Source organism: Silurus meridionalis, chromosome 15 (genome assembly GCF_014805685.1).
Source record: "Silurus meridionalis isolate SWU-2019-XX chromosome 15, ASM1480568v1, whole genome shotgun sequence".
NCBI classification, from domain to species: domain Eukaryota; kingdom Metazoa; phylum Chordata; class Actinopteri; order Siluriformes; family Siluridae; genus Silurus; species Silurus meridionalis.
Window position 1 is genome coordinate 13,422,201 of NC_060898.1, and position 25,666 is coordinate 13,447,866.

Genomic DNA, 25,666 nt, shown 5'->3' on the forward strand with positions numbered 1-25,666 from the left:
GCTGTTTATTTCTATGATCTCATTTTTCAATATAATTTAAAGATTTTTTTAATCCATCACAAAAAATATGTATTTCCATACAATAATTTAAATTTCATAGTTTATTAGTTTATACCTCAGCCATTGCAAAAAGGTTGATAACCGGCATTTCCTTTATTGTTCATTTACTTAGGATAAAGCCAAATTTATTTAACTTATTTATATTATTCTTAATTTATTTGATTTGTCTGTTTGTATATTTGTGTTCCCAACATCAGGTGTCATAAACTGCAGAATGCACATAATCGATGATCTATCAAAAGCATTGATGGCTCAATCCGAATTCTGAAAGGTTTCCATGCAAAAAGAGGTCACAGCATTCACTAGTCATTATAATTCTCACTTCGTCTTCATGCTGTCCAAATCTTCCACAATGACACAGTAATTAAACACGGAAGTGTGTCCTCACGGGAGAGTGGGCAGCCCCAACTTCCTGTAGTGCTCAGCTCACTGGTCTTAATGGGATTAATTTCAGTGCTGTGTGTCATTTTTTATAGCTTAATCTTCATTAAAAAAGTGTCTAAGAACAGTTCATGTACAGCATTTGACAACAGTTTATGAGCAGCTTCTAAGAACAGAACTTCATCTATGAAGAGTTTGGGAAATGTGTACAAACTGTTCAAGAAAAGTCCTTGTAAATAGTTAAACATTGCCTGTAAACAGTTCATGATCAGATGTGGTCTGAACAGTTCATGAAGGAGTTGTACATTCAAGAGCTGATAATAAGACAGGAAACAAACTGGTAAATAGTACAAGCCAGTGAGATTTTTAAAACATTACAGTCACTGAAAAATATTCCTGAATCCCATATTTGAAAGTTATAAAATTATAAGAGTTTTGATGCCCCCCATGCACAAAGCAAGCTCCATGGGCTGGACTGGAAGATCTTAATTAGCCTGCTATAAAGCTCTGAAGTCAACCATACTGAACACCTTTGGGATCAATTGGAATGCTGTGTCCAATGGAGTCCAATGGATCAAATGGAGTGTCAGGTGTCCACAAACCTTCGCCACATAGAGTCACTTCTGCTCACATGCCAGCCAAAATGTCCTTTTTGTATAATATTTAAATTTGCACAAAAATGCATTGGATGTTTTCTTGCCCCGCAAATACAAAAAAAAAAATGTACTATTATGACAAAAAGTTTAAATGCTGTAGTTTGTAAATAAACTCTGTGAATGAGAAACTTCCCATTACAGTTAGTATCGTGAGGTCAGAGACCTGAGGTCTGATTGTTATTGATTGAGGAGCTCAGTGAACCGAGTTCTGAGTTGTGTTTCTCATCCCAGTCTTCTGCCGTTCATCATTACAGGAGTGGTTTAGTGAACAAAGTAGAAATGCAAACATGTCCACAAATGTTTCCTCTTTACTCAGCCAGGACATACAGATTTCCAGATCAATGAGATTAACCAGTAAGGAAAACTAGTAAACACAGACACCCTCTATACTGTAGGATTATATTCATTGTTGGCGAATTAAGTCCGAATATTCCATCAGCAGTTATGCAGGAAAACTTACAATTGGGCAGATTTAGGTTAAGCAACTGTTCATGTTTTTGGGTGCAACATTCTGATGATTAAGATCACCTTTCTGTAGGTCATGTCTCTGACAAAAAAAAAGGAATAGAAAATGGGGCCTGAAGAATGCAAGTGTATTGTACTATCTCTACTCAAAAGACCAATTGAAATAAAACATAAAAAAGACTATGAGATTAGATATAATGCATTTTTATTAGCAGTTAGATAAGCAATGTATTGGTTAATATGGATTATCCAGGAGAAGTTTGATTCATTCATTCAAATTAATCATCAAATACAGCATTTATATTCATGTATTAAATATTTGTCTCATATGGAATAGTCTAGTATGTATATTCTATTATTTGTTTATTCTAGTTTGTTTAGTGTGGTTATTTCAAACAGCAACTCATTAACAGAGATTCTGGTGGTTCAAAACAATATTAACAATGGCACTGCCATAAGCAAAATGAATCACATAATTACGTATTAAATTCTGCTTTAAAATACTATTTAGTGATTTTTTTTTTAAGTCACACTGTAATTTATGACTAACTCAAAGTCAAGAACATCATCATAAAATCTATAAGCTCGTTTTGAGTGGTTTTGACATTGTTTTAACTGTGTTTGATACAACAAGTAAAATGTTGGTTGCAGTTTGAGGTGCACATTAATATAATTACCCATGCCTTGCCTGAGCAAATTTGCCAAAACAGATTTATTACCTAATGATGTAAGTCATCGTAAATTCCATAATGACATCTAAAACTGAATTTTAGTAGCTTTCTGAATCAGGGCAAGATCAATGCACACATAGAAAAGTTCAAATTCCTAATTTATATTTACAGCAGCAAAATAAGCTTTTTAGCTCACCCCTAATTAATGGTATTAAACTAGATTAGAATAAATATTGAAAGAAAGTGTCTGTTCATTTTCACACATTGTTTCCCACTCCAAGCATTTTTCTTCCTTAAATTTAACAGTGAAGTATAACAGTTTGCCACAGATATATGAGACCTTTAGAAATCTGTTTTTTTGTTTGTTTTGTTTTTTTCTTAATGTTCAGAGAAAGAGAAAGGAGATGTGGTACTTGGTCATATCACTCTGGGCTTATTTTAAATGTGTAACTGCATCACAGTGAATAGTTGTTTGATGGGTACACCACCCCATACAAGTCAATAAAGATTTATTATTTAGTGATAGCACAAGATTTTCAAGATTTTCATAGTCTCTATTTTTAAACTAACCCAATTTGTCGAGTTCAACCCTATAATGTGTACTTGGTGTGGACTGATTTGTCCTCTTGTTGCAGATTTCACTTTTGACTGCTATAGGCAATTATACAAATTGTGTTTAGAGCTAAATAGGGCAGTAGTCAGCCAATATGCAACATCAAGGATGCTGAGCAAAAGAGGGTAACTAGCATTTCAATGCAATTTAAAATGATATTGAGTCCAATCATCTGAGGCAACTCATTTAACTGATAAATAAAATGTTTTGATATTTTTTTATTTTTTGTTTTAAATCATATGATGCCTGAATGAATTTAATCTAACATCAGGATCATCACATTTTACAAACTCATGGTGTCCACGCCAGGTCAGTTATTGTCATGAAGCGAAAAACAAAATATATACTAAAATGTTCTGTATTCTGTAATTTATGTAAATATTTTATCATTTTTGCTGATGATATTATCTGTAATGAAAAAGGTTTGCATTAAATTGAAAAGAAATTAAAAAGTATATATATAAAAAGAAGGAATTTTTGCTAGTGAACACTTTTGGGCATCACTAGATGCCTGTAGTTCTATCTGAGACTGAGGTGTGCAATTTCCTTGTTAAATCTTTACTACAATGACTAACTGAAATAGTTAGGTTTCAATAACAATGTTATTCCTGTGTTTCTAACAACAATTTTTTGACTTATAAGAGCTAGAGATTTACAGCAATAAAAGGTGAAGCAACAATTACCAAAATGATCTACAAACTATTTCAAAAAGACATAAAAAATATTAGAAAATGTGTTGTATCGCAATAATCACAGTGAAACCATGGCAATTGACAAATATGCGAAGTGATATGGACAAAACATTAGCAAGATCATTTTTTGTTCTTAAAAACAAATACATGAAGATACTGTGCCAAAAAATAATACCAAGTAAAATAATATCTTGAATAAGGTCAATAATTTTAGCCAATAATAGTGTACATATTGTACATATAATATATAGATTGTTTTTTTTGCCATTGCATTTGGTGTGTTAGCACTAAGTAAACATTCCTGCTTTATGCTGGATCTGTTATTTAGACCGGTGTTTTCTCCTCACTCTCACATTCAGACAGTGTTTTTGGAGACAGTCCAACCGATCTATTCTTTCTTCACTTTAACCACTCCAATCATCTCTTCCACACCATCTCACTCACCACCTCTGGAGCTGTGGGTGGGTAAAATATCAGTGTCTTAGTGTCTGGGCTTAAATGCTTGATGATCAGTTCTCAGTGTTACTTATGCTCGTGTTCTCACTAAGAAAAGGAAGAGTTGCAGTTTGAGGTGCACATTAATATAATTACCCATGCCTTGCCTGAGCAAATTTGCCAAAACAGATTTATTACCTAATGATGTAAGTCATCGTAAATTCCATAATGACATCTAAAACTGAATTTTAGTAGCTTTCTGAATCAGGGCAAGATCAATGCACACATAGAAAAGTTCAAATTCTAATTTATATTTACAGCAGCAAAATAAGCTTTTAGCTCACCCCTAATTAATGGTATTAAACTAGATTAGAATAAATATTGAAAGAAAGTGTCTGTTCATTTTCACACATTGTTTCCCACTCCAAGCATTTTTCTTCCTTAAATTTAACAGTGAAGTATAACAGTTTGCCACAGATATATGAGACCTTTAGAAATCTGTTTTTTGTTTTGTTTTGTTTTTTCTTAATGTTCAGAGAAAGAGAAAGGAGATGTGGTACTTGGTCATATCACTCTGGGCTTATTTTAAATGTGTAACTGCATCACAGTGAATAGTTGTTTGATGGGTACACCACCCCATACAAGTCAATAAAGATTTATTATTTAGTGATAGCACAAGATTTTCAAGATTTTCATAGTCTCTATTTTTAAACTTACCCAATTTGTCGAGTTCAACCCTATAATGTGTACTTGGTGTGGACTGATTTGTCCTCTTGTTGCAGATTTCACTTTTGACTGCTATAGGCAATTATACAAATTGTGTTTAGAGCTAAATAGGGCAGTAGTCAGCCAATATGCAACATCAAGGATGCTGAGCAAAAGAGGGTAACTAGCATTTCAATGCAATTTAAAATGATATTGAGTCCAATCATCTGAGGCAACTCATTTAACTGATAAATAAAATGTTTTGATATTTTTTTATTTTTTGTTTTAAATCATATGATGCCTGAATGAATTTAATCTAACATCAGGATCATCACATTTTACAAACTCATGGTGTCCACGCCAGGTCAGTTATTGTCATGAAGCGAAAAACAAAATATATACTAAAATGTTCTGTATTCTGTAATTTATGTAAATATTTTATCATTTTTGCTGATGATATTATCTGTAATGAAAAAGGTTTGCATTAAATTGAAAAGAAATTAAAAAGTATATATATAAAAAGAAGGAATTTTTGCTAGTGAACACTTTTGGGCATCACTAGATGCCTGTAGTTCTATCTGAGACTGAGGTGTGCAATTTCCTTGTTAAATCTTTACTACAATGACTAACTGAAATAGTTAGGTTTCAATAACAATGTTATTCCTGTGTTTCTAACAACAATTTTTTGACTTATAAGAGCTAGAGATTTACAGCAATAAAAGGTGAAGCAACAATTACCAAAATGATCTACAAACTATTTCAAAAAGACATAAAAAATATTAGAAAATGTGTTGTTGTATCGCAATAATCACAGTGAAACCATGGCAATTGACAAATATGCAAAGTGATATGGACAAAACATTAGCAAGATCATTTTTTGTTCTTAAAAACAAATACATGAAGATACTGTGCCAAAAAATAATACCAAGTAAAATAATATCTTGAATAAGGTCAATAATTTTAGCCAATAATAGTGTACATATTGTACATATAATATATAGATTGTTTTTTTTGCCATTGCATTTGGTGTGTTAGCACTAAGTAAACATTCCTGCTTTATGCTGGATCTGTTATTTAGACCGGTGTTTTCTCCTCACTCTCACATTCAGACAGTGTTTTTTGGAGACAGTCCAACCGATCTATTCTTTCTTCACTTTAACCACTCCAATCATCTCTTCCACACCATCTCACTCACCACCTCTGGAGCTGTGGGTGGGTAAAATATCAGTGTCTTAGTGTCTGGGCTTAAATGCTTGATGATCAGTTCTCAGTGTTACTTATGCTCGTGTTCTCACTAAGAAAAGGAAGAGGTGTATTTTGATCTCACAGTCACACACTCAGACTCTGACTAATGCAGTCCAGTGCCATTTGGTGAACTCTGCATCATTTGCAAGCTCATTATACATGTGTACATTGTACCAGAGTGACATGTGCAATTCAACCCAGACTGATGGACTGTTTGTTCTGTCTGAATGCTAATGCAAATACTAATACTTATATATGAAAAACTTTTATATGCTTTTTCTTCTTTTTTTTTCAGAATCAATTCTTTGAGCTACAAAACAGTCAAAACAGTCGAGCCTTCATTTTGATATATTACAGCGTGCATGTTTTATTACAGAGACTAAATTCATGCTGGCTCTGCTGGAACTCGCAAGGCCATATGTACTTTATGGGCCTCAAAAAAAATTTCAAAGCAGCGCAAACATCATTACTGTAATTGGACACAACAGCTTCTATTTGCAGTCATTGTTAAATCACAATATGGAAATATTCAGAGCAGTGCAGTGCTGGAGGCTCATCATGTTGTCTGCGAATGATAAAAAAAAAAGAGCCTCATAACAATTTACACCAAGTCCAACAGCAGCGACATCCAATCAGTGACAGGATTTATGTTCAAACCTGCTTTAAAATCTTTGAAGGCCACCTAAATTGAGCTAAAACTTCACCTTAACAACTCAGAGCCATGTTTAGAGTTGAGTTAAGAGTGTCTAGTGAAGACATTCTACTAAAATTGTGCCCATTGTTATTCAGAACTACAGGCTTAAGCATTGTTCAGCAGTTATATTAGAGTTTGATTAAAACAGAAGCAGGTTTTTAGTTTCTAAATTCTGACCTTGAAATTGAGCAGCATGAAGTCCAATGCCTCAGTCTGACAGTTTGATGTACGCAAAATAAAAGATGTCACGCTGAAATTCATGCGCTGTCTGTAAATGCACTCCAAAAAGTATGGAAAACCACGCAAGGCAAATATTAAATACATAAACATGACACTATTCATTAAATACTAGTAGGGACAAAATCGTAGTAGACCAATCTTAATCAGAGGCGCGGATGTTTTATAGCTAAAATTATGAATTAACTTAATCTGAGCTATGAGTGGAGCAAATGAGTGCTCGGTCAGCTTATCCTTCAAACCCGTAGACAAGGTTTTCATTACAGCAGAGTGCATCAAATTAATAAAAACCAACATTAAAACATTGGCATTATTTTATGAATCCAACAAATCAAAACAGCAAATTAAAAGCATAGTAAAAACAGCCTATATCTCTTTACGATCTCTTGACCTCGAGTTACTATCTTCTAGATGCAGTAACTTGTGTGCAAAAGTAAAAATCAGTGCGCAATATGAAAATAAAACGAAAGATAACAGATGTGTTGGCTATTTTATAAACTGCTGAATAATGATAGTAGAAGCCATATTGTTAAATCAAAACAATTTGCAGTAATTAATGTGATCATTACGACTGGCAGTATTCATAAAGCAATGCTTTGGCAATACACTAGACTATAGATAAAAATTTACTGCAATGCTGGCCATTTAAATATCATTGTTTCAAAATAATCCCTTTGTGTATATGTTACATCTAATTCCATTTCAATACAAAGAAAAATACACTAGGTGTTTCTTGTGTGTGCTCCTTCTTTAACTTGCCCAGTTTACATTGGACTATACTATAGCACAGTTGAATTCACAGCAAACAGTAGCCAGGACGACTGTCAAAGTGCAACAATAACTTAAGTTAAATATTAAATGATGGATCACATTTTCTTTTACCTCACGTTAATGGCTAGGTCCATGTGCATTGCTTACCTGATGAACACATGGCAACAGGATGCATTATGGGAAGCAGGCAAGCCGACGGAGGCAGTGTGATGCTTTGGGCAATGTTCTGCTGGGAAACCTTGGGTCTGGCCATCCATGTGGATGTTACTTTGATGCATATCACCTACCAAAGCATTGTTGCAAACCATGTGTACATGGAAACAGTATTCTCTAAAGACTGTGGCCTCTTTCAGCAGGAGAATACGCCCTACCAAGCACAAATAGTTCAGGAATAGTTTGGGGAGCACAACAACGAGTTTGAGGTGTTATCTTGGCTTTCAAATTTCACAAATCTTAATCCTATCAAACATCCCACAGATGATTAGGATTAAGATATGTGAAATTTGGAAGCCTCAAAGGATCAGTACTGTTTTGGCAGCAAAAAGGGGTCCAACACAATATTAGGCAGATTGTCATAATGTTATGCCTAATCGGTGTATATTAATGATGTGAAATATCTGCAAAACAAGTGCGGTAGCACTTACATTAAAACTATAGAGTCAACCTCACTTTTTTTTGTATCGATAGAAGGTAAGTGTTTTTGTGTTGAATAATAAAACTCTTTGACAAGATGATGAGATGAGTGTGATGAAGTGTTTTTATCATCCTGACATTGATTCCTTACCTATAACATTATATTTCTAAGTGGCCTTTTACATGACAACTATCTGAATTTACACAATCCCCCTCCAAAACCTGCCCACCCACTCATACAAACACACACACACACACACACACACACACACACACACACACACACACACACACACACACACACACACACACACAACCCTGTGTAAAACTTTCAGCCAGGTGTGAAAAATTGCTTTAAATTAACAATGCCCTCAAAAATAAAATTGTCAATATTTTATTTTTAATAGTTAGCAAAAAGGAAAGTCCAAATTTATCCATTTACATTTTATCCATTTAGAGTTGCATTTAATGATATGAAATATTTGTGAAATGTGAATTCCATTTAGCACTTACATTACAAAAATAGAGTTAACCTCAAGTTTTCTATTCTATGACTTGGTAAGACAGACATGTCTAATCATGTTGCCAAAAGAAGCTGCAATGTATACATTTGGAGGCTCCTTCTATAAATGTTAAACTCACGTGCTATCAGAAAACCTCTTTTTTTTATCCATTTATACAGTATGCTATGGCTGCTACTCACATCCCCCTGATACTCTAAAAACAATGATGTATTTAAGCAAACACTTTCATATACACCTGTGATTTGAAGCTCCATTACTGTCAGAGCTCCTGCTGTAGAAAATTAATCAACCCTTTCTGACCAATCAGAATCCAGACTTTAACAGCACCGGATCATAGAAATATTACCCCTATACCCTTCAGCAAACTTCACCTCAGTCTTTTCTTCCTCATATCTTCCCCTCGTTGTGTTTATCAGCGGGACAAACCTGGGCTTCACTTCCTGCTCTGGCAGCTCGGAGGCAGGAGCTCATGCACAGGGTTTGTCAGCGAGGCCATGCTGTCCTCATGTGATAAGACTGAGGGTATGAATCCAAAGGTGGAAACTTAATCCCAGCACCCCTGCAGCAACTACCAGCAGCAACACATTGGAGGCTTAAACACGAGTATGTGTTTACTATATATATAGATGCCACTGAGATGTAGTATTGAGATTCAATGTTCTTTTAGAGTTAGGGTCAGTGTGAGCCTCTGCCACTTTATTGATATTTTAGTCACCAAATCATATAAAGACCTACAAATGCTCATAGGGCATTGGTTAGAATGTACTGTTGTAGACTTGACCCTTGCTTGACAGAACACAACTCAACATTCAGCATGGCCTAAAGAGCTTGTTTGTTTTTAAATCCAGTAATGCACATTTTTAGGGTACACTGGATACATGCATATTATGAGAATCAAAATATGTGGTATGGTCAAAGGTCTGTGGACACCTGACCTTAAAATTTGTATGTGATTTGTAAACATCCCATTCAACATTTAGTCCCCATTTGCTGGTTATAATAACCTTCACTCTTCTACTAAGATGCTCCTCTTGATATTGGAATGTGGTTGTGGAGATTTGTGCTCATTCAGCCACTAGCATGTTTCTAAAATCAGGTACTCATTTAAGTTGAGGAGTCCTGGGGTGCAGTAAGCATTCCAAATGTGGTTAATAAGGTTGAGGTCAGACCTCTGTAGCAGGCCACTCATGATCTTAAACCCCAGCCCATGTAAACCATATCTTTATGAAGCTTGCTTTGTGCACAGAGGCATTGTCATGCAAGAACAGGTTTACATGTTACATGTCTCTTAGTTCAAGTGAAGTGAAATTTTATGATACTGCCTCCATTGACATTCTATACAATTGTGTGCCTCAAGCTTTGTGGTAACAGTTGGGGGAAGATTGTCCTAGTGCTTTTCTCATAAAGGTACTTACCATAATACGGTCACATTAACCAAAGACAAACCCCCAAAGACCGACAGGGTTTAGGTTTTGATTCTTTTCTTGTCTATGGTTGTTTATTTAATAAAGTGTATTTGCACTTGTGTCCATCTGTCTTGGATTTGATATATTATGATGTCTGGTGGCTGTAACATTACAACTTCCTTTCAGTGGAGCTAAAGTGCCCAAACACATAATGTCCCAGTGCACAAAGTGAGGCCCATGGAGACATGGGTTGCTGAGGTTGGCAGAACTCAAGTGGTCTGCTCACAGCTCTGACCACAACCCAAAGGAACTGGAATGCTGACTGTGTTCACTGTGCCAGGTCTCCACAACCAACATCAGTGCCTGACTTCATTAATTCTGAATGAGCAAAAATCCCATGAGCTATACTCCAAAATCTACTTAAATCCCCCCCAGAAAAGTAGACATTATGATAACAGGTAAGAGGGAAAATCTGGGACGGACTTTCCATATAATATATATTCATTGCAATGACATTCATGTATGGTTGAAACCGCAGAAGGTTGCAATTACATTGGTTAAATAGCAAGGAGTCTACATTCTTGTAATTCATTACAAACAGTAATGTTAACTATTGTCATATTTGCTCAGAAATAATTCAACATGGGCCATATTTAAAGATCCAACATTTATGAAAAGGAGTTCCTGGTATTCAGAGTTGGGTTATTCACCTGTTTAAGTCAATTTTCTGAAATGTGTTAAGTAGGAGATTTTTCTGAAACAAAAGCATCCAAGATTAAGTTTTTACCTTTCTATGCGGTTTAAACAAAATTATACTTTTACTATTAATAAACAATAATATTAGTCGTATTTATGTATGTAATATTGGTACCAAATGAATTTACAGACTGGAGTGAGAGGCACACCTCAGCATTATGCAAACTCTGCCAAATCTGCAATCTTGTAAATCTTGCATAACTTCTCAGTATCGCCTGTTGTTAAGCCAGTTGTTAGCCCTGATGTCTGAATACTAATGTGTGAATGTCTGATGTGTGTGTTTTATTATCTTTCACCTACGCTGTGTACTACATACTGTTTTTCAGTATGTTTTTGCATTGTGCAGTAGTGACATTTCTAACATAGCCAAACCATGCAGGATCGTGTTTTGACATACAATTTATTGTGGTAGTGTGTGTTTTGAAACGCAGTGAAGCCAAATGCACGAGCTACCATTTTTCAAGCCAAAGTGAAACTGTTTAAACACCCGTCATGTGACAGATGACTGAAAAACACTTCAGAAACAATTTCTGGATGAATTGGCCTTATGGAACACAGTTCATCATGATTGACAGTGTTTTGATGTGGCTGCGTTTTGATTCAGCCGGTGTTAAAAGACAATGATGGTGCTCTGAGGATGCCTCCGGAATTGAGCTGGAAATGAAAATATAATGAGAACACACTAGCTGATTTTTTTTCATGTGCATGTGTGTCATGGTTGTTTGTATATATACGTGTGTGTGTGTGTGTGTGTGTGTGTGTGTGTATGTGTGTGTGGGTGTGTGTGTGGCTGGCAGTTTTCTCTCTCTGTCCCTAATCATGTATTCCCTGAGCTCAAGATTTCTTATCTAAACACAGCCAGGCTGAAGCCCCTGACACGCAGACTCGCTCGGGCATGTTCTGAATTCAGATCCAACACCGACAGCTTGTATTCAAACACACCCACGCCGGACGTCTGAAACATGCTGAACAACAACGAGTCGTGTTCAAATTCACCCGAGAGGAAGTCTGGATTCACTCACACTGCTGCTGCTCCAGCATAGTGTTGGTTCTACAGAGAACCAAAAAGTGTCCCATATTTCCACAAAAAAAAAAAATTGAACCCCATGTCACTGCATCATAAAGCACAGGCTTTCCAAACATTTATACATTACCCCCTTTACAGTATTAGCAATTTTTTTTTTGTACAAAAAATTAAGCATTTAAAAACAATGTGTATTGTTTTAAAGTAAGCTAAATTGCAATCAATAGACATTTTAAATGTTTTAATTGAGAACATTCAGTATATTTTAGAAATAATTAAGTCTATTTATTGTTTACTACTGTATAGTATGAAGGACTATGATGAAGCTTTTCCAAATGTAAAAATTTTGGCACTTACAGTATTTCAGACATGCATTATGGGGCTGAGAGTTTGCTAAGAAATTAGAGCCAAATATAGAAGCCTGGTGGAACCAGTGGTTGCAAGAAAAGAGTTTAAAAAAAGATTCCGATTCAGAATCAGAAAACATGAATGTGACAATATAAATTGGGGGAAAAAAGGGTTGTTAATATATTAAAGTTTCCTTGCTCCACTTCTGTGCATTTACATCATTGTCCACAATTTCCATTCACTCCGTGTACCAACAAATTAAATAAACAAATCAAAATGACACTGGATGAGAAATCAAAGAGTGGACAGAGATATAAAAATAGGATAACAAAAGAGAAGGTTCACAGGAGACTCCACCTTCCTGACCTAGAGAGCGGCTGAATGAAGGAAGGACAAGTGCAAAGGAAAAAGACAAGTTGGCTGCTTCTAATCCCCGAGCGGGGGGAAAAAATAAAAATGATGAAAGTCTATCACATACATCCTGAATGTGGGAATCACCCCAGTCTTTGTGTAGAGGGAATTAAAGCCTGTGGCGTCTGAGCCAAACCCCATGAGGGGATTACTAACGCAGCACTGAATCTCAGCTTCCCTGCAGCTCCATCAATAAAATTCATCACAGTGACACACACACACAACATACTTTTCACCTACTAAAACACACAAAACTCCAGAGAGTTGTGTTGGTGTGATGAAGAGATGTTACTGTAGCCTGAAATTAATTATTTTTCCATAACAGCATGTCCCCAAGTATTTTATTACTCTTACACAGCAATCTGCCAGTGATTATAATTATTAATTAATATAACAAAAATTACATTTACATAGCAATTAATGAAGTGCAGCATCTGATTACTTCATTGCTTACATTATCACAGGTAGAAGTAATCATTCTCTTATCTTTATCAGCCTTTTTTTTTCTTTTTTCCATGTTGGTCACTTCTTTACTGATAACAACAATACTTACAACCAATGGTTTATTCCTTCCTTTTTGAAACAAACAACTGAAATAGAGATATGACCATTTTTACTGATACAGAATAATTTATTTTTTCATGTAAATTATCATCCTGAAATTCACAGGACAGCTTCAGAGTTAAAGAAACACATCTGTTTCTTCCAGGAGGAACTGATCCTCATTTCACACTGTTTGAGAAGAATATATTATTTAAAAAAAAACACAGCTGCGTCAAATGAGGCAGACAGAAAAATGAAGGAAAAATGAAACCGGTCAGAAAGAAATTCAATTTTACTGTGTAGGGAAATAGAAATGGATTTTGTTTCACATACAGATGTAGATGCTTGTCTCGTTAAATTTGCATGGCAGCTACAAGGTTAATCATGCAAACAAAGAATGGAATCTTATGGCGTTCAGTTTAGCTCTTTGTTGAAATGTCTACATTTTTATGCACTCACCTTGAAAGATGCAGTTGTATGTATGATCTTGCAATATAAGTCAATATGCTTTTGTTCATATATTGTGTGTGTGTGTGTGTGTGTGTGTGTGTGTGTGTGTGTGTGTGTGTGTGTGTGTGTGTGCATCAACACTGTCTTAAATTGTGTTGGTTCCCCTTTTGCCAAAACAGTCATGACCCATTGAGTATTAACGGCATTAACTTAACGAGGAGCTCGTCTGTTGGATCGGACAACACGGGGCAGCCTTCGCTCCCCATCAGTGAGCCATGGCTGCCCATAACCCTGTCGACGGGTCACCACTATTCTTTCCTTTGACCACTTTTGATAGATTCTGACCACTGCAGACCAGAAACAGCTCACAAAAGCTGCAGTTTTGGAGATGCTCTGACCCAGTTGTCTAGCCATCACAATTTGGCCCTTATTAAACTCACTTAAATCCTTACACCTTACACATTCTTCCTGCTTCTAACACATCAATTCTGTGGACAACTTGTACACTTGCTGCCTAATATATAACACCCACTAAGAGGTGCCATGATGAAGAGATAATCAGTGTTATTAACTCACCAGTCATAATGTTATAATGAAATAATGTTATACCTGATCAGTGTATGTTTATATTTAGTTTGTTGCAATGGCATAAAACAAACAAAATTACAAAATAATCCGAACAATCATTTATTTGTTATGTCGAAAAATTATGTTGCCATAGCAACTGCATCTTGAAAATATCAAGATGTATATATTCAAGATGCCAAAGCTATTTTGAGGACTTCATTGATTCATTAGCTAATGTATTAGCACATGTTACACACATATGGTTTGAAGGATGTGAATTGCCTGTGAAGATGCAACCGGGTTTTAAATACATTGAGTTTTAAAGTCACCATATTTTGTTATTAAACAGCCCTAAAAACTTTCATTAGTGGGGGATGTAAGAAAAGACCAAGCGACTTTGGAAATGAATCAAAAAAGAAATGAAAGAAATCAGTCTTTAACACTCATGTTAATAATTAGCTGAACCTGTTGCAGAAAGTGTAAAAATCATGTTTTCTGAAATCAGGCTCTATATATTTTCCCCCCTATGAACATACTTGTAACACACTATCCTATGGTTTCATGGTCCAGCATTAGATCACAACCCAGATGGTTGGGGACCTGTGGTTTAGTGTTATTATTTAACCAAAGTTTTAATACATTAAAGACATATAAAGCTGCATTTGTAATTCACTTATGTATAAATTAACTTTTAACACAGTTAAATGCATTTAAGACGTATCATAATTACAATTTAAATACTTTTAGTGTCCTAAATATGTTTGAAATGTTAAAGCTGGAATTTGGTCTTTTTCACATGAATACATTCTTTTTTTGCAAGATCACATAATTTCACCGTCATCTCAAATAAACAAATGAACCAAATCTCTAAACAAAACGCCTTTCTGACACACGCTACTAAAACTTAAATGCATTGCCTGAGAGGAAAAAAGGTTTGATGCAGACCTCATTAGTGATACAACAGCTCAGAGCTCATTACAGAGATGTCTGTCTTGTAAACCAGGGTTCCTTTTGACATCTAATTGAAACTTGAAATTAATCTGGCTTTCTGGATCACATGGAAGTTCCATTTCACTTTTAACACCAGCTCTACATAGGTGTTGTAATACTGTATGTCTTTAAAGGTGGCATCATTTTTTTATCGGGTTACAAAACCTGTAATTTTTACACAATTGCAAATAAATACTAGAATATTCCTTTGTTGCAATTTGTTGCATTATGTTTTTCTTTTTTTCTTCAGGCCTCTATGTATAATGTCTGATTTTACATCAGTGGTATTGTTAGACGATTCCTGTTTTTTTATCCACTGGTTGTGACAGCGCTCAGACAAACATTTTCCTAGCCCACAAACCTAATTTCTGATGAGTGAGTGTATGTATACTTACAGGACATGACACCTCCGTTTTCTGGAGACCCTACAGCACCAATAACTCATCAAACTGCAGAACCCTCCGAATGCCTCAAATAGTTAATACACTATACCAGAAGTACCAGCTTACTAGCACATTTATGCACTTTTAAAAACCTTAAAGTTCTTCCTTGTCACACAGCCATAAAGAAGGTTAAAACGGAAAAAGGAAACAAACTAAGGTAAATTGGGGTAAATTGTAAAGATGCTTTTTTTTTATGAATAATTCAAGAAAAAATGTATTTGTGGCGACAGGGATGTGGTTAAGCGCTTAGTTTGTGAATGGAGGGCAGAGCCAGAGGAGGTAAGTGGTAAGGATCAAACACCTGTGTGTAATTTTCATTAATGAGGGTTCTTTGTTTCAGTGAGCAGCAGAGAGGATAAAAGGGGCAAGGAAAGGGGGGTGGAGAGGGATATATATATATATATATATATATATATATATATATATATATATATATATATATATATATATATATATATATATATGAACACGCAGAGCGGTGTACGTGTGATTCTGTGCATGAAACTAAAATGAAAGCAAACGTGAAAATGTGCCCATAGCCCATAAAGACGTTTGATTTTTGTCAACTGATGCCTGCCTCACATTTCTTTCTCCTTATTAAGATCTCTACAGTTTTTAATGTACATTTTTTCTAGCAAGCTTTTTCAGTACAATTCCTCATTTAAATTGACAAAAGATGTACAGTTGTAGCATACAGACTGAAAGAAGACAGCCAAATGTGCCTATCTACCTGTTTCTTTTTGTTCATTCGTTTATTTTGATTTATTCTTATTTGTAAATATGTTGTATTTCGTATTTCAAAAATAAAATGAGTGAGTGGTGGGTGTAGGACATAACAGACGGAACAGTAAACAAGACTGTGGACTCGACATGGGCAGGGTACTTATCAGAGTTATTGCTGAACTGATAGTTCAGTTGATTAACACCAATTTAAATTCCTGTGAATGTTGTGTGTAAAAGTGTGTAAGGTAGTTGTGTGTATTGTGTGAGTATTATGCTTGAACTCGGTGCTATGGCTTTAGTTATGTGATTTGCATACAGGGACCTTATTATTCCATTGTGCATGTAGGTGATGAGTGCTGTCAAAATTGAATTCACATAGGTTGCTTTTTTAAATTTTATTTTAATCAAGCCAGAAAGTTTTTGCTTTGCTTCAGTGTACTATATTATTATGTTGCTTTCAATGTGGTAGTATGGTATCTCCCAGCTGTACCATGTTATGTACACTTGTGCGTACAAATTAAGGCTCATTAATTCAACTCTAGAATTAATGACACCAGTGTAGAATGCACATATTTGTGATGTTTTTTGCTCTGCATATTTTTAACTTGTGGATTTTAAGGGACTCGTGTTAACATGTCTGGTGTTGTTATAACCCCTTTAAAAATCCTAAAACTTTAATAACTCATGTGAAATGTGAACGTAATCTTTCAGCTCTGCGACAGTGCAAAAAACTTCAATAAGGCACAATAACACGTGATATGAACCAAGGTACGTAGACGTGAAATACGAATTTCAATGAGAGATTGTAACTGAATAAGTGTGCTTTATTAGAATATGATTTATACCAATGGCTGCAGGCAAGGAAGCACATTTTGCTTAATGATCATGACTTTTTTTTTTTATTGCCTAAAGCTGAAACTTAGTTTGTGATAACTTTCCACTCTGTGCCTTACATCTGCTCCCCATCCTCCCTTTCACTATTTAATAAACTGACACATGTCAGCAAATCAGTCATATTTAAGATGGAAAAGTAAATCCTAAAGCACTTAATTAACATCAGATATGTTTTATTTTTCTTTTTGCTTCCTCTCAATCAAGCCGAAAATTGGAAAAATTTGAGTATTCATGAGATTAATTTGTGTATGTAAATGCCGGCGGGAAGAAGCGCTGGAGATGATGGTTGCAAGACCCAACAGCACACAGCTGTCAATCATACGAGGCAATGGAATGACTGGATTATTAATCCTCATGAGTTTGGAGGAAGTTTAAATTTGAAGTTATCAGACAATCCAAGAATCAGCAAGTTGGCAGAAGCTAAGCGTCTGTTTATGAGGAGAAAAGTGTGCTGGAATTAGATGGAAGTGCACTAGATGAACATCCATTAAGCAGAAAAGCTCACATTTGCAAAGGTCATGGCTCAGATGATGAGAGGTTCCATAATTCCGGAATACAGACTCATGAATTTATAAATTCCACATGGTTAAAACCTCAGCCAGGACTTTGTTTTCACAGAAAATAAAATTCTGACCCTGGTATCAGGAAGATTTGCTCAGTTTTTAAATAAATGAACAGTTTTATAGTAAGATTTTTTTTATGTTGCTTTTTTTCATCTTAAACTATATTTTAAAGTTTGAAAATATTGCAAAATACTTTGTAAGAGGTCGACATGATTAAATGCAGCCTCTGATTTGTGCCTACTCAGTAGTTTTCCCAGATAGATCAGAAAAGAAAATGGTGTATATGGAAGAAGGTGGCCGAGGTAAGAAACTTGCAGGCTGTCCAATTATTAATAAATAAATATTTATTTGCCGAATATTGCACCCAAATTGAAGTAGCTGTTTAGAAGAATCATGATTTTGAATATTATTGCATAAATGACTGCCTGACACATAATACAATATTATATTTATGATTAATAATCAGATAATTAATTAGGTAGAAACTAGTTGCTATGGATACATGGGTTGTCTTCCTATGAATTATTTGTTTGTTATTGAGTCAATTCTTATCATGTGAAAATAGTATAGTTTAATTAAGTGCTATAAAATGTTTTCCAGTGCATGCTAATGCATTCGTACACCAATGCATATTTTTTTCCCTTTTTATTATTGAGTTTGTTAGCTTACTGCGTTTCTCCATTCCATTCTCTTTCCATAGCATTTGTGTACTTCAACAGTAACTTATCTGTTTTCAAACGTGATTTACTGCAGCTTTACAACGTTATATAGTATAATAACAAATCTGAAAACAAAATAGCAAATGCATAAACAAATTGACAAATCCCCAAAAAAAAAACAAATAGGAAAATACATTAACAAATTTGAAATCACAATGACAATTCAGACAATGGAATACTTACCGATTATTGGACAAGACACCTGTCATTCAAGATATACAGGAATACAGCAGTTTCTCCTCGCTTGCCAATGTTTACTTCTGTTATTTTCTTATATTTAAAGGTGCACTAATCAAAATAAAAAATAGTTTAAAGTAAACGGAGAACTTTACACATGTACAACGAAAACAAAGTGATAAGATTTGATACTTCCTGTATATTTTGATTGACAGGTGTCTCGTCCAATGATCGGTTCCATTCACAAACTATACCTACCTTTTCCGGTTTGTCTGAATTTCTCGTTGTGTTTTCAGATTTATTTTGTTTTTGGATTTGTTATTTTGTTTTCGGATTTGTAATTTTGTTTGTGCATTTGTTATTTTGTTTTCGGATTTGTTAGTGTTTTCTAATTTGTTCATTTGTTTTCTGATTCGTTAATGTGTTTTGCACTTCTCTGCCACCATACCGCGCTGAGGTTTCACCCTCATCCATGACATAAGTGTGTTTTCTTTTCACGTGCTCGTGCATCACTGTGGTACTCACATGCCACACAAACTCCATTTACATAATTTCTGAGTACAGTTTTCTTTGTTCCAATAACTTGTGTTTTGACCGTTTTAATTTGCGGTTGACACTGTTCTGTCCACCATTTTCGCACGTGGCTGTGTTCTCTTACCGTCACGCTAACCTGTAATTTGAGCAGCCCAACTAATCGATAACGGCATTCATTAACGATTTTATCGATTCGTTTTTGCAGCTCTAATTAGGACATTAGAATATAAGTACTGCCAGATACTGTTTAGTCTTCATTTCACCATTTACAGATACGATACTCTTAAAGCTTAGCTAATTATGAACTTGGAAGGTGGTAGCTCAGTGGTTAAGGCATTGGACTTTGAATTGGAAAGTCACAGGTTGAAATCCCACCACCACTGAGCTGCCACTGCTGGGCCTTTGAGCAAAGCCCTTAACCATCCACTGCTCAGTTGTAAAACGCTCTGGATAATAGCGTCTGCCAAATGCCGTACATGTAACGCACCATGAACGCCTTTGATAACTCACTAGCAATAAGTGATTACAAAGAAAATCAGTGAAACTGGTAAATCTGGGCTTTTGCATGCATTCTGGCCTACGAAAACATTGGCACACAATATACTCGAATAGTAAAAAATGAAAACAAAGTCAATTTTATTCTGAGATAAGTGTGATTCTTTTTTTTAAAACAATTTTTGTTCAATTTCTTTTCTTTCTTTTTCTTGTTTGTAAAAAAAACTCTTTCTCAGTTTTAATTTTGCTCGCTTTTGCTTTTGTCCTTTTTTTGTTGAATTTTGTATTTTTTTTTTTTTTTTTAAATGTGTGTGTGTCTGTGTGTGTGTTTGAGAGAGAGAGAGAGAGAGAGAGAGAGAGAGAGAGAGAGAGAGAGAGAGAGAGAGAGAGAGAGAGATTATGCATGTGAATCACCTGCATCTATGCCACATCTCTATTAATGATAAAGCTGCACATGTAACTGTATGTCACTATGGTTACTGAATGTTTATAGGTATGATGATGAACTGACTGGAACTACCACACACACAATATGGTAGACTTCTGATCGAAAGGTTAAAGGTTGAGTTTTCAAATCCAAGCAGCACCAAGTTTCACTGTTGGGCCCTTAGGCAAAGTCTCCTAAGTGCTTTGCTGTATAAATTAGATAAATGTAAGTCACTCTGGATAAGGCAATTTGTCAATTGGCATAAATGTAAATGTAAACTTCTGTGCCTGCGCATTCACCTTCCTGACAATATCAATTAAGTATTCAGATATACCATGATATAAACTGACTTATTTACTTCACAAATTTGTTGAAAAATGAACTATATTCACTAGACTTTCAGTGTGTACACTTTACAGTGCCTTTCTTTTTTCCAGAAAGTGCACCTTAATGTAAGAGCACACCTAATGCTTTTTCCAATAACTATTGCACGAAAATGACTTACCTCTGGCCATAGCTGGGGTCTTTCCTCCGACAGTGCAGAGTAACAATACGGTGTCCTTCACTCCTCACATCCTGACTGACGGTCCACTGCACCGGATTAGTGGTCTTTGCTCCTAAGAACGCCACGTCATCTTTCAACTTCACCCTGTTAGAGAGAAATATGCTATTTGTTTATTTGTTTGGGTTTTTTTTGTATTTGTCATCCCAACAAAATTCAGTTCTTATTGCCACATTACTTAGAGGCAAAAAACATAATTTCAATTGCACCAACAAAAAAATTGTAAAGGGGTAAAAAATAATTACCCCTCGAGATCAGACACTGAAATAAAGCACATTATTTAAAAAAAAAAAATCTTTCTTTCGAAAATTTGTATAGAACAGTTTGTTTATTTTTACTGATTTACTAAATTTCCGTTTTCTCATTTTTAATAAATAAGTGTAAAATTTTGTTTTTGTTAGTTTAATGATGTTTTATGATTTATACTTCAACTCTTCAATCTTTTATTACTTTTTTTTTTCTAAAAACATATCTTTTTTTCCAATTCAGCCTGTTTTATTTTTTATCTAACATGTTTTTTTATTAACTTTGTTTTTTATATTTTTCTTTTAAAATCATCTGAGAAAAACCAGAAATGTTTTTTTTTCTGTTTCTTTTTGTTCCTATATTCATCTGGACAAAAAATCTTTTGAATATATTAATCATGCCACATTATTGCACAATATTTCAGTCCTACCCTGTGCTGATTACCAACCCTGATCTTGGACACATCATTTCAAACCCACACTGGCTTACTTCTAAATAGAATATAATGTGTATGAATGGTGAATGTTTTGCCATATGATGTATTACAATACTATAAAAGGTTTACAAAGACTAACAGAATGCTTGTAAATCGCCTTGACGCTGCTCAATACAGATCATTCTAACCATGTGTCAGCTGTGCAGCCGTGCCCTGCCTTCCCTACAGCTTATCACAAGCAGATAAAACAGAACAGAAATGCAAAGACTCCGGAAAGAATAAATCAGGAACAACAGATAATTCTGTGTACTGACAACACCGGCCAAATAAGACGAAAACTAATTAATTAAAAATGCATGCAGAGAAGCACTAAGATAACTAAATAGTCGGACAGAAATGTGTACTACGACAATGCACTGAGACAAAGTATGGTAGCAATTACCATCCTGTCAGTGTGAGAGACTGGAGACTCCTTATCGTTCGCTTCAACACTGCTGCTGGCAGCAAAAATGAACTGAAGACCAAAACATGAGCAAAGAAACACACACTTAACCCTTAACTATTAGAGGTTTTATTACACCAACAGACTCCCAACTAATGAATCAACCACTGTGTGTGTTTTAGATCAAGAGAAATACAAAGTAACGGGGTGGTGTGATAAAGCCTATTTACTTTTCCCAACCTAAAACTGATTATTTTCTGTAACAAATTAAACTGAAGTATTTTTATTTCTCTTATACCAGTGTTCACCAATGGTGAAGATTTTTGTATTTATTCAAAAATAATCAGTTGTACATTTTATCCCATTATTCTTGCATTTGATGTTGTTGAATGTCATAGATTATTTTTTTTTGTTCTGTTATCATATATAACGACGATATAGACTATAAAATACAATTAAAAACTTTTCATGTGCCTGAGAAAACTGCAAAGCATAATCTGCTCTGTTCTGAAGGCTTTTGCTTGTCAGAACTGTTATACAATTTTACCCCTGAATGTGCTGACACTGGAGACTTCTTCCCTAATGCCCTAAATAAACATTTCCAAATAAACAGAATGCATATCCGAAATATTGGTAAAATTAGAAATATAATGTTGTTACAGGATGCAGAAAAACTAGTTCATGCTTTTGTTACATTGAGATTAGACTACTCTAATGCTTTACTGTCTAGGGTGTTTCTAGAGCTAGATAACCACATCACCCCTGTTTATTCAGTCTACACTGGTTTCCCATTAAATCTCGCAGTGATTATAAAATTATGTTATACTACTGACATATAAAGCACTTAACAGTCTCACGCCACAGTATCTGAGTAAACTTCTGTGCAATTGTGATCCTCCACGCCTACTTAGATCAAAAGGTGCAGGCTATTTGCTGGTACCTCAAATAATGAAGACTACAGCATGGGGCAGATCTTTCTCTTATAAAGCCCCACATTTATGGAACAGCCTTCCAGAGTTCGGGACTCAGAAACAGTGTCAGTGTTCACGTCGAGGCTGAAAACATTTTTTTCATGTCATTTAGTCAAGTCTATTATCAGTAGATTTTTCTTAGGTAAGGAAGCAGATCTGCAGGGATCATGGATATAAAAGTGTTCGGTGAACTGGGATATTTGTATGCTGTCGTCCCCTCACTCTTACACATTTCCTCATGTTTGTTGAAGGTGGTGTGGTGTGCTGGGTCATCTCTTATCCCAGAAATCCCTCATGTCTGTTACCTTCTGGCTCTTCCTTTAAGTTATGCTGCCATAGCAAGTCTTGCTGGAGACCCCAACTTCACATTGTGCTTAACTTTAATACAACAATACAAAGACTGAATAATCCATATCCCTGTCATCCCTACTGTCTCTCTCTCTCTCTCTCTCTCTCTCTCTCTCTCTCTCTCTCTCTTTTGGTCAAGTTAAACATGCTCCTGAGGTACCAGTGACCACTGTTCCTGCCCCTCTATTTTCCTTGCATCTGCCCACTTCATCCCGGCCTGCCTCTGGATGGTGTTCTCTTTGATTGGAGGTCACTCTGTGCAGCTGGAGATGGTTTCACATCTATGGCCTGGGGATCCATGAAATAATGGAGTATCACAGGAGCTTTGAGGATGGATTTGGACTGTACTTTATGTCAACAGTCTGCTACAGTGACTCAGGACTCCAGTTTGGTCACCATCACTGCTTGCTTGATCATTACAAAAAAACATTCTTATTCATTCTTTTTTAACCACATTATCTGTGTAAAGCTGCTTTAAGACAATGTCTATTATTAAGAGCGCTATACAAATAAAAATAAATTGAATTGCTTTTATTCCATGTCAAACATGGGGTTGCAGTATTATGCTGAGGGGGTGCTTTGCTGGCTAAGGGAGAATGATTTAAAAATACTGAAGCAATATCTCAAGAGATCAGACAGAAAGTAAAATATTTGTTCTTCCAAGACTCAAAAAGTTACTAATTGGAGTAGTCACCGCAAAGTTCTGACCTGAGAAAACTGTTTCTGTTAGTGTGGTAATAAAAATATTCCAGCTTAGTGTTATAAGAACTTATGAAAGGTTCTCCCAAGCATCTGATTTAAGTTTAAGCAATTCAAATGCAATGTCATCACATACTAACAAATTGTATGTAAAATATTTATCCCACTTAAAATCAAACTGAAGCTGTCTCTTAGCTATCATTTTAAATAGACCTCTTATTAAAATGAAGTTTATACCTTAATTGACAAATGTGTATAGTAAAAAACATGAGCTTTCATGTCTTCAGTTTACTTCTTTCATGTTAACTTTTTTTAGGCTTAACTGAAAGTAAACATAGATGTAGCTAATAAACCAGGAAAAAAATAATTAATGACATCTTGATGGTGCGTTAAACTCTTTCAATTCAAACTTATACAATGAATGTCCATAGGGGCCTGTGCTGTATGCTGTATGTATATCTACAGAGGCTCAAAGGCCCAGGAGTGGTTATTTCACTAATCTTTTCAGTCACTGTCTTTTCATTCCCATTGAAAATATATGTGCTATATAAGAGAGCAGAGACGGCTGGCTATTCAACACACACACACACACACACACACACACACACACACACACACACACACACACACACACACACACACACACACTACTCTCTAATTCACCTCATTGTATCAAGAAATTCCCCAGATACATACGCAGAGCTGTTTCTTCTGCTAAAGTCTTAGATAGAAATTAGCCCCCATAATATCCAGAACTCATACAAAGTGTCTTTAAATTCCAACAAGAATGAAAAGCACTCTTACTATGTACAAGTAGAACAGAGAGTACAAGCAGTTACAAAAAGCGTAAAAGAGAAATCTAGCAAAGCGGCGCAAAGAAAGCCTTAGCACTTAAGAGAGTCTCAGAGTTACGGAGGATGATGCGGGCAGATCCTGCACACAGTTCAAAGGGTTCTTGGTTCTCATGTCTCTATGTCTTTGATCATATCACAGTGCTAAGCCGGGGTAATATCCTGACTCTGGGCTTTCTGACTCCAATAGACAGGAACATCTGGATTCATTTGGGTCAGATGCATTCTTTTTTCACTATTTCATTTTTGTGACAGAGTAATAAAAAAAGGGGTAAAAGGACATGATGTGTCATATCGTATCATAGGTCGGTTAAGGCAGCAAAAATTCTACAAAAAATAAGAACAGATATTTCAGGTTTAGGTGTAGTACCTGTTGTGGAAAATTTGCTGAGACCTTGCTGAGAGCTTGCCAAAGTTTATAATGTTTTGCTTTGTTACATCAGAATAGACTTTCAGTTATTGTAATTTTTACTGTCAAATATTCTAATGAATTGTAATGGGAAATTTATAAATCAAAAATAAAAAATGTATACTATAAAATTAAAAGAAATATTATTTTTACATCATGATTGTATTGCCATAGTCAACACACATTCCCCGACTCTGCATTTTCCAACAACTGATTGAACACAGGTGTTCCCATTTACACATACGTACAAACACACACACACGCACACACATGCACACACACACACACACAATATAACAGACTACCACTTAGCAGCTAGTTGTGAAGTAACACCATTAATGACTTCTTCCTGGCCTTGCCGAGCCGTTTGTATCATGTTCTAGATTTCCTGTTACCGTAATGTTTGCCAATGGTTTTGTCTTCTGCTTTTGCACCCCTCAATCCAGATTT

At 35.4% G+C, this 25,666-nt stretch overlaps 1 protein-coding gene across 1 annotated transcript in view; it reads right to left on the minus strand.

Moving 5' to 3' along the window:
- si:dkey-112m2.1 (transmembrane protein 132D) overlaps positions 1 to 25,666 on the minus strand; it is a 155,762-nt gene that overhangs the window by 51,194 nt on the left and 78,902 nt on the right. Inside the window, 1 exon segment of the mRNA XM_046868278.1 lies at positions 20,758 to 20,901. Within this exon segment, the coding sequence (XP_046724234.1) occupies positions 20,758 to 20,901 (144 nt within the window).